Source organism: Ictalurus furcatus, chromosome 1 (genome assembly GCF_023375685.1).
Source record: "Ictalurus furcatus strain D&B chromosome 1, Billie_1.0, whole genome shotgun sequence".
Classification (NCBI taxonomy): Eukaryota; Metazoa; Chordata; class Actinopteri; order Siluriformes; family Ictaluridae; genus Ictalurus; species Ictalurus furcatus.
Genome location: NC_071255.1, coordinates 1,018,027 through 1,029,236, shown reverse-complemented (window position 1 = coordinate 1,029,236; position 11,210 = coordinate 1,018,027). Strand labels below are relative to the sequence as shown.

General features: G+C 42.3%; 1 protein-coding gene across 3 annotated transcripts in view; it reads right to left on the bottom strand.

Annotated features, from left to right (window-relative positions):
• Positions 1 to 11,210, bottom strand: part of LOC128620947 (transmembrane protein 65-like) — a 30,286-nt gene that overhangs the window by 10,832 nt on the left and 8,244 nt on the right. Inside the window, exons 2-5 of one of the 3 annotated variants that reach the window (XM_053646531.1) lie at positions 5,583 to 5,627; positions 4,681 to 4,748; positions 3,563 to 3,617; positions 1 to 3,160 (exon numbers count right to left, since the gene is read on the bottom strand). The exon at positions 1 to 3,160 is cut by the window's left edge and continues 512 nt beyond it. In XM_053646531.1, the coding sequence (XP_053502506.1) occupies positions 2,976 to 3,160; positions 3,563 to 3,617; positions 4,681 to 4,748; positions 5,583 to 5,627 (353 nt within the window). In that variant the 3' untranslated portion in view covers positions 1 to 2,975. The remainder of the gene's footprint in view (positions 3,161 to 3,562; positions 3,618 to 4,680; positions 4,749 to 5,582; positions 5,628 to 11,210) is intronic. The other 2 variants (XM_053646366.1, XM_053646448.1) reach the window with 2 other exon arrangements.

Below are 11,210 nucleotides of genomic sequence, written 5' to 3'. Positions count from 1 at the left end.
GTCCTAAATGTCTCCAGACATAGCGAAATCAACCCGCAAAATGTCCTGTAGTGCCCTACGTGTGGAGACTTTCGGGACACCCTGTATACCCTCACGTGGGGTCCAGAACCCAAAGACAAGAGAGAGATTACTTAAGACTGGAGAACGCTGATGGAGTACTCTAGTACTACACAATGACTTCAGACTCGTTCTTTGCCTTGGACTCGAATTTGAAGGACTCACCGTTCGGCTCGAGATACGAGACCGATTCTTTGATTTGGACTTGAGATTAAGAGACTCGTTTTTGGATTCGAACCAGAGTTTGACAGACGGGTACTCTGACTTGGACTCAAAATTGTAGGACTTGTTCTTTTGACATTTAGTTGACGTTTAAAACTCTTATTCTTTGACGCTGACTCGTGATCATGGGACTCCTTCTTGACTCGGACTTGAGTTGATGACAGTCGTTCTTTGACTCGGACATGAGTCATTCTGGATTTCAGTCACTCAGGACTAACTTAAGTAGCAGTGTAGAGATTTTAGGCTTGACTTTGACGTGGTGACCCGACTCTATCGCTGCTGGAACCCAAGAAAAACTAAGGACAAGAAAATTACGACCATGTTCCAATACCTTCTTTTTGTCTTTGTCAACTTCCCCCAACCACTTCCTGCTGGATGAAAACCAGACACCATTATCTAATACAGGACCGATCGATTGGTTTTGACGATAAATCAGCTAATTTTTCGGTTATCGGCAAAAATCCACAGCGATAATGTTTCCCGGGTGCGTCCGTTGTGGAACGGCTGAATGTCTGCCGTCATTATACGGCACGAGAGCGGCCTCTAGAGGCGAAATAAAAAACATCACCGACTCATTTTGTCGTGTTATTTGAAGTGTTTTTTGATTCGTTTTGGACGTCTCTATTTTTATTTGGAGCGATTACTCTTTTATATTCATATTTATATATTTATTTCCCTTTAAAAACGTACAGTACCTTTCCATAGTACAGTCAGTACGTAGTACCGTCAGTACGTAGTACAGTCAGTACTGTTTATTTTTGTACTAAATTCAGCAATATTTCCTTTAGTTATCGTACCGGTAAAATCGGTCCGCCTCTATTATCTAACACTACACCGGGTCAAGTTATATTTGTTGTTCGTGCTCTTTGTTACAGGACAAAACGTATTTAAGTGATGGCCTTACGTCCTCCTGATAACTAGCTCAGGACCTCGTTATTATTCGCACCCCAACAAAAAGTCGGCGAGTCTGTTTATCATGGCAATATTATTTAAATATTACAAGCATTTCAACAGACATGATTACTCTACAGGCTAATTAGCATTCTAGCTAATTAACATACCAGTATGACTGCAAACAGACCGCATTACTCCTACACACTCCTACACACAGGGAATATCAGACTGGAAACACAGATTATAGTTTAAAATAAACAAAAGAAGAAGAAGAACAGGTTATTTGAGGCTTCCTTTTTTTTTTGAACTCTTGTCTAATCATGTCTGATGTCCTGTGGACGATCCACAGGTCTCTTAAACACACACAACCATCTGCTCAGCTTTTATAAAAAAAGGAAATCCCACACACACTGCGGTCTTTTGTTCATCTGGCAAAGAAACGGCTTGTATTCAGAAACGGCTCAGACAAACAGATTTTGTTTGAACTTCCTCCCGAGCTTTTCCGCAGTCCGGAAACATCTCTGCTCGTCTCGCTGTAGCGGAGACATCCGAGACGCACGCTCGAGTTTCTTCTCCTCTCAACACACTGCTGAGGAATTACCGCTAGGGTCGTTCTTTATCTTCGACTTCCGCCATGCCATGTGGCGTCCACCACCAACGTTCACCAGGAACGTCCCGGGTCACGGCTTCAGACGTCTGTAGAAATCATTCTAATAATGTGTTCATTTCAGATCTTTTCCTGTTTTTATTTAGCCTGATTACTGTATCTTAGTTTCATTACCAGAGTATTTTCCCTGTATTATGTCTGAGTATTTTATCCATATGTAATGACATGCGTTGTTCTTTTTATCATCAGTAGTAGTAGTTATATTCTCCACATGAGCGCGGCAATAAAGTACAATGTCCTCTATAGGTCTGATCTAAACCAGGTCTGACATTACACTGCCCAGTTAGAGATTGTTTGCTAAAGGCTATATAAACAATCTATCTATCTATCTTTATTTGTAGAGACAGAGTGCAGACGTAAAGCTCTGCTGAACTGCGGAGTGTAAAACTGCCGTCTGCTCGCGTGTCCTCGTTCCGTCTCCGAAGCTCACAGACTGCTGCTTCCTGTCCTCTCAGCGCCGCTGTTCCACATCCGCGAGCGCGGTCGATACGGCCGTTTCAGCCCTGACCTGCTTGTGAGACGAGAAGCTGTCTGGGTTCGGCTGCATGTTTATATAACCACAACTCCCTGCAGTGGCCGTGTGTTTTGTGCACTGCAGAGATAACTCCAGCGAAAAGGTCCAGCCGTACACGCCATCCTATTCTATTCATAACCACAGATTCTCAGGTAATTAAACATAATCGCCTGTGATGTCGCTGAGCGAGCAGGCAAACCTTAGATAGCTTTTTTTCTCCTTTAATCGAATGAGCGAGGGAGTATTTCGGATATTTTAAGGATAGTTCATGTGCTAAATTTACGATCCAGTCAGTGTAGTCACGATGTTTTTTTGTTTTTTTCATTATTAAGCACAGAAGATTGTACTGTACGATTTTCAGCCTGATGTTGATGACAAAACAGATTTCAGAGCATCATTTTTACAAAATAAAAAAACAAACAAACAAACAACTATAACACCTGTAGTCTTGTGCTGGATGAGATAAAGGGGTGCCAATACTTTGTGCAAAACAAATGGGCCGCAGTCTGTAATTGTACTATAATTAACAAACGGTGTGGCTGAATGAAAGAGGAAAGAACGACAGTGTTTCTCTCTCTCCCTCTCACTCACACACACACACACACAGACCCCTGACTAATGCTAACAAATAGGCCCAAATTGAATCATTCCACTGACGCAGCAACCATGAGAATGAGTGTGTGTGTGTGTGTGTGTGTGTGTGTGTGTGAGAATGAGTGTGTGTGTGTGTGCGTGCACGCTTGTTCTGAGGTGTTCATTATGGAACTCATGGTGTGCAGTGAGAATTCCCAGCATGCCTTTCATCCCTGAGGTAAAAAACAACAACAATAAAGCGGTAGAAATCATCGATAATCCAGCGTCAGTCTCAGTGTCTCCTGTGGAGAACAATTTCCCCTCTCACACACACACACACAGACACACACACACACACTGTTGCTTTGAAGTCTATTCTATTTAAAACATAACCCTGCTGTTTGAGAGGAGCGTAGACATTCACCACGTGTTGTACTGATGTTGTCCTTTAAGTTCTCTCTAGAGAAAAGATTCGTTTATGGGGCGAATGACATCGTGGTCATGTGACTTGCTTTGCTGAGGTCACGTGACAGGATATAAATGTGCTTTCTCAGTTAAATAACATCACGTTAGTGCCGCATTAAAAACGCTGGGCAGGCCACGCCCACGAATAAAAGAAAACAGCGCAACTGTACCTGCCATGGTGGAGATGCCCAAGATCACTCCTATAGACAGCTCGATCTGCGTACCCTGGAAATAAACACACCTGAGATCAGACTCCAAGCCCACGTTCAGTTTCTTTTGTCCGACATCATAACGACACAAAATACATGTGTATAAATCACCATAAACAAACATTTATTACATAAATACCACGCTAATACATTACACCACATCACTTCTGCCATGTCAGACCAGGAACGAGGGCGGAGCCACATGACGAAGACATTTTGTTTATTTTGTAATATTCGTGAAAGCTTTCATTAACGCGTGCGTCCGTTAACAGTCTTTCACCGTGGTTTATTTTTATTTGATATTTTTTATTTTAGGAAAATCTGTGATGCACTGTCATATTCAATGCTTTGGAAATACTGGAGTTAAAAAAAAAGAAGATAATTCTTGTGAATCTAAAAATGCGTGAACAGAGCCAACAACAATAAATGCTGCTGCGATGGCTGTCATGTTTAGTAAATAAAAGTCCTTACATAAAAGTGGCGTGTAGATATTTTCCTCACCGATCCGAGCTAAAAAAATTCACCAGATTTTCTTTGTACTCGTGTGGGAAAAAAACGCCAATCAGACCTAAATCACCGAGCATGTTTACGGCAAATTTACATTTAGCCACACCCACAAAACTCCATAAAAGGCGTCTATATAATAACTACACGCTGAAAGAGCGCCTCCTGAGCTCTTCCAGTAACGCAGCTCAGCCACTGCAGCGCCACCACAGGCACACACTTAACTCTCATCACCGTTTGTAGTTCGCAATTACTTTCGTCCTCATTGAACAGCGAATCTTATTTCTCTTCATTTATGGATTTGTTTATGAAATAATAATAAATTGAATAAATAAATAACCGATTTAAACTCGACAGCGTAATCCATATATAAACCCATCGACGGTTAAACGACCTGAAGCTGCTCGAGCTTCGCGCTTGTGAGGAATGTTTAAAACTAACTGAATTTTTATGACTATTGAACAATTTACGAATAATAATCGATGTGTTCCAGCTTACTAAAGCGAGGCCCACTGATTTGATTCATTAATACACTCCGCTACTGTTTTAATACAAACAAGTGCGTGATGACTCACCGCAGCGATCATAATGGCGTTGTCCAGGAAGCCGAAGCCGATGAAGGGAATGGCGTTGTGAAGCAGAACTGGAATTAAGCGAAGAAGAAGAAAGCAGGTTACGATGGATAAAAACGCAACAAATACGAGCACTTCCTGTCAACTTTAAATCTCTTGGATAAAGCACACAATAAGTCTTTGCGCACAGGGAATAAAGTTTATAACCTGAGATTTTTTATATTAAATCAGGACACATCTCAGGAGCTTTTCCTTTCAGACTCACGGAGATGAACCCTGAAGCTGCACTCCTCAATATTCTCTCCAAGTAAGACGACTTATAAAGACGTCGAGAGCCATGATATACAAGTCAATGCCTTGAATCAAACACTTCCTGAACTCCTGGAGCTTGTTAAGGACGCTGGATATAATAATTATCGGAGGCTTGATGGTAATCAGTCCTACTCAGTAATAACTCTCGACGAGGCTCATTCTGGTTAAACACACTCCTGATCTCGACGAGAGAGCATGTACAGCTATAAAGAACGCACTCTCTGAGTGGAAGCAGCCAAGAGAAGGTGATCAATTCTCTTGATTACGCTTATGTAGGCAGGAAAAACAGAAGGAAGGAGTCGCAAGGTGAAAGAGAATTTCTGCTTTATATGCCGTTTTCACTGATAGGAAAACGCCTTGGCTAAGGGCAACGTGGGGAAATTTATACAGACGTGTGTGCGGGAATGTGAAGGTGAACACTGTTATTCTGTTATTTAAATCTCGGGCAACGCCGAGGCGGAGTGCTCGACAGCGTGAAAGACTTCATGCAGTAAAACTTCATCAAAAAAACCTATCGCCACAGACAATTAAATGAATGAGGAGTATTGAAAATGGGCTCTTTCTTTCACACACGCGCACACACTTGTACCTACCATATCTCAGCTGCGCCGTAGTGGGAGGAGCCATTTCCATTTGCTCTGCAAGGACAGGAAAAATATATTCACATTATCTCTTGTGACATAAATCACAATGCAAGGACGAAGGGGAAGGTCATATTGAACCTGTCAAACACACACACGCACACACACACACACACACACGCACACGACAAGGCATACCAGCTCCAATTACTACTGCAAAGATACAAATAAATGTAATTATCCGAAGCAAATACACATCCTGGATATTCCATAGACCACATCGGCAATTTTCATTTTCTTTAAATGTCTTTTCCATGATAATTGAGCTTGCTCATATTGTTATGACTACCATGACTCATCTGAGACTTTTACAATTTTGCTTCTTAACGAGCCAGAGGGAAAGTCAGATCACAGTTCAGTATATCAAACACACAGAATATTTAGAAGTGATAGACATTGTTTGCAGTGTCTAAGTGATGTGAAACATCCTCGGTATTCAGGATAGGTGTATAAATAATTTACTAACCAAGAGTCAGATCCTAAAGACTGGGACTAACCAAGAGTCAGATCCTAAAGACTGGGACTAACCGAGAGTCACATCCTAAAGACTGGGACTAACCAAGAGTCAGATCCTAAAGACTGGCACTAACCAAGAGTCAGATCCTAAATACTGGGACTAACCAAGATCCAGATCCTAAAGACTGGGACTAACCAAGAGTCAGATCCTAAAGACTGGGACTAACCAAGAGTCAGATCCTAAAGACTGGGACTAACCGAGTCAGATCCTAAAGACTGGGACTAACGAAGAGTTAAAGCATTAAAGACTGGGACTAACCAAGAGTCAGATCCTAAAGACTGGGACTAATGAAGAGTTAAAGCATTAAAGACTGGGACTAACCAAGAGTCAGATCCTAAAGACTGGGACTAACGAAGAGTTAAAGCATTAAAGACTGGGACTAACCAAGAGTCAGATCCTAAAGACTGGGACTAACGAAGAGTTAAAGCATTAAAGACTGAGACTAACCAAGAGTCAGATCCTAAAGACTGGGACTAACGAAGAGTTAAAGCTTTAATGACTGGGACTAATCAAGAGTTAAAGCATTAAAGACTGGGACTAACCAAGAGTCAGATCCTAAATACTGGGACTAACCAAGAGTCAGATCCTAAATACTGGGACTAACCAAGAGTCAGATCCTAAAGACTGGGACTAACTAATAGTTAAAGCATTAAAGACTGGGACTAACCAAGAGTCAGATCCTAAAGACTGGGACTAACGAAGAGTTAAAGCATTAAAGACTGGGACTAACCAAGAGTCAGATCCTAAAGACTGGGACTAACGAAGAGTTAAAGCTTTAATGACTGGGACTAATCAAGAGTTAAAGCATTAAAGACTGGGACTAACCAAGAGTCAGATCCTAAATACTGGGACTAACCAAGAGTCAGATCCTAAATACTGGGGCTAACCAAGAGTCAGATCCTAAAGACTGGGACTAACTAATAGTTAAAGCTTTAAAGACTGGGACTTACCCACATGTCAGAGCCATAAAGATGGAGATTAACCAAGAGATAAGAGCCTTAAACATAACAAGTCGTAACAGAACATTCTACTGCAGTGGTTCTAGTATCGCAAGAAACTCCAAAAGTTCAGTACGAGAGGCAGACACATCTTCACAAGGAGAAGCAAGGACACACACACTCCTAAAATCATAATCATTTCATGAGTATGTATTCTCCTTCATTATTAACATGCAATTATGTCTGTTTTTCATTAAATAAGAGCAATTTAGACTTTGTTTAGTGTGAAGAACATCCATCATTAGATTACCCGCAGGCACGCGTTCTTCTCACAACGCCTTCTCACAAATCCTGGATGTTTAATGCTAACTCCTGCAGAGAAGAACTTTCTGAAGCTTCCCTTTTCACATTCAGATTCCCACACAGATCACACACAGCTAACAAACCCATTATAAACTTCAGCGTGCAGTCAAAACTCTTTCATCAACTGGCGGGACACTCTTAAAAGGAAATAAACTCAAGCATTTCACGTCAGTGCTGTCACAACGGGCAGTCAGACCTCCACCTCTGAAGCTCATTAAAGCTCCTCAACGTGAGCACTCCGAAAAGCAGCTCCATGTCAAAGCCTACGTTGCGAATCTGTGGTTTACTGAGTGGAAGAACCTACAAGACGCCACCACATCGTAGGCTTGTGGAATATAACAACGTTTTTGTCTCTACATTATCTTACACCGCCACAATATCCAGCGATGTTTACTCAGATTATATTATATTACCAAACCTGCCAATCTTGATGCATTTCCAGTACAAGACTTCAGACAAAAATACACCAAAACGGCATCTTTTCTCCTCCACAATACAGCAGGAGATGAACCAATTGACGCATGAATCTGGAATGATTTGTACAAGTGTTTTAAACTCTCCAGTATTCACCGACACTGTATATACTTAACATCAGATGTTAATATTTATATGTATCGAGGATGCCACCAAAGCTTTTGGCCAAAAATATTTTTTAAAAATGTGATTTCGCTTTCTGAAAGAGAAAGTTAAGACACCCTCCTCTCCTCTCTTTAAACCTGAAATGGTGGAAATGATTGTTTTTTTTTAGGCTATTGGTTCTAGATGATTCATGTGAACACAGTCAGGGTCTGGACAGCGTGGTACGATGGGTAATTATAGACCTGTTTATCAATATTTCTGCCACACGTGTAAATGAGGAGCACTGTGTTTGCGTCTGAGCCGTCAAGCGCCTGTCCACAACGCTGGCTTCATTTCAGCCTTGGCTTTGCTCCATGAGCTCCACCTCCTGGCTCCTTACTCCGTCACTCTTCTTTCCACAACCTTCAGGATCTGATTGGCCCTCTGCACTTCTACGCACTGGTTTCCAGCATGAAAACTAACACGGCTTGTCGTAGCACGTTACAGTTTTTGGACCAAAGGAAGTTCGACAAATACTGCCTTTACGAGTTAGTACCAGAGAACCCATGCTGAGTAAATGAGAAAATCCGCATTACGGTCAGCGGCATTATGGGTAAGTGCTCACCTCTTTCACTGCCATGTGACAGAAAGTTCTGGAGAATCGGAGCCATTAGAGCTGGATAGCGGTAATGATCTGAGTCGTCCATCCAGCCGCAATGCCACTTTCCCCTGAGTCACGTTAGGACAAACACGATGAGTCATTCCTCATCACCGCTTATTCTCCCAACTCACTAAAACCAGACATCAATCAGTAGCACAATCTCTCTCCTCTCAGTGGCACGCACAATCTACTCTCACAGAGGTGCCTCTAAAGTGCGTGTCTGGAGAATACGCTGTCAGTTAATACCAGACAGTTCCACAGTACCCCTGAAGGAACGAGATGGGGATGAGTGAGGGGTTGGAAGAACAGGTCAAGTGGTCTATCTAACCAACAGCATCCACGGTAATAACGCAGGATGTTGTATAAATTATAACACTATAATATTTATCTGTACATGTCAGGAGTGTCATAAGGAGTGATTTGCAGCTGCAATATTGTCACCGCTGCTCTTCTAGAAAATGAATCAATACCTTCTGACCACAGCTCGAACGGCACAAGAAGACAATATATTATTTGGCCGTGTCCACCATATTGTTCTAAAACGGATCGATAAGCCTCACACTGGCTCAGAGTTGAAGCCTGAACGGGTATTCTAATACGCGTGGGCAGAAGAACTGCTGGAGAACCCTCGATCACCTTAAATTGATCCTGAACTACACGTGGATTGCTTTATCCGGGGAAATCGCATTTCACCTGGTCGTTAAGAGGCTAATAAAGTTGGAGACGAAGACGCTGAGAAGTTTCTGGACTGCCCGAGGAGATCAATTTCACTAGCGCAAGTGGATATGGTGCAGAAATCCACCCACTTACAGCACTAATGCTTCTCAGACTCCACAACAAGCTCTGTGTAGAAGACTCCAGATTAGCTGAAATCCATCACACCGCATTCGCTGTCCATGTCTCTCAACAACAAAGACGAGGAGCTTTTTGGAACTTTTATGGAAGGAGTCTCCAGTGTACAGAGGTAAAGCTGTAACTTGACGTTTTCCAACATCTTCAGGACGGAAGTTTACGCTTCAGGGATTCGGTCGGAGATCCGGAGTCTATCCTGGGAACTCTGGGTGTGAAGTGGAACTACATCCCGGATTGGATGCCAGTACATCGCAGATCTTTACTTCAAAACGAACCTTCTCGCTAAACCCAAGGCAGGACTGCATCACCATAAGAATTTATCGGCCTCCTGTTGCTCTGTGCTGTCTTAACGTGGGTGTGTTTCTCGTTAAAAAATATCTACCGGATTTACAGAATGGAAGATGGTGCCATGTTGGAGACATGTTTATGAAGTCTGGGTTAGGGTTAGGGTTAGGGTTCTGCCATGCCCTAACCCTACCCCCCCCCCCCCCATCACACCTGTACAGGTAATCTATCACATAGTGGAAGCTCAGAGACAGAACGCATGGTGGGGCACCAGTTTGAAAACCACCGCTGTAGTCAAATTATACCTTTTAAATACGTGCTAAAGGACGAGAGTGAGAACATCTGGCGGGACTTTCAGCTGCACTCGCATTTACCGTTCTCCTGACGAGCAACTCGTCTAAGCAGGAACATTTGATTAAATGAAGAGTAAACATTTCCGTGCAAATCAATAACATTTGCATTTAAACGAGCTTGTTGTCTCCGTTTAGTTTCATCACGAGGCCAGACCAATCTCCAATTAAAACAACTCATTTTACTCCGAGAGACTTTTAATCTGAATGACAATCCAAGCGGACAAAAGCAGACCCCAGAGGTTTCTTAGTCGGTTTTAAGTACTCTTTTCCGTCTTTCGTCTATCTCCCAATTTGGTCGCTATGTTAGGACTGAGAAGGCGTGTTCAGAAATGAATGGCTGTAATTAAACCCAGTATCAAAATCATGTAGTAAAACTTTTCCCTCCAGCCGTTATTATAATTATAATTACAATCTGCGAATGGTGCGAAAGCCTCCGCTCGTTTTACACGTCGTTTCTGCTCGCCTGATCTGTATAAATTCAGTCGTTAGTGTTACATCAACAAATCGACAAACTGCACTGACACAATCTGTAATAAAGATTCATTTAAATCTCTGTATAAGCTCTGTATCTGACTCTCTCTGCCGCAGGCCGAGAAAACAAAGAGAGTGAGAGGGAAAAAAAAAAAATCGATGCAGCTCCAGACTCTGGAAAATACATCACCCTCTGACGTGTCCAGTAAAAAGCAGCTTGCTTGCTTGATAATACACAGGCCTGAACACAGGAAACTAGAGAAAACCATCACGGGTAGAAGTATACCAATTCCCACTGATATCTGATCACGGATCCGAGCTCAGCAGCCATTAGACTTGGTATTGGTGTAAAAAAAAAATCTACGCTATCACTATTCCAGCACAAATGTTGCAAATGTGTCAGTTTATCACACCGTTTGTAGGTATTTCACAGTAACTTCAGAGCCTCGGAGTAATCTGGGCAATCGTGAGAAGATCAGTTGACTTTGTTTCCTCCATTTGCATTTCCATGTGCTGTCAACCGACTCTTTCGAACGCGATTTTAACTGCGGATCATTTATAAAAGCCCTCGACAGCTGGGGT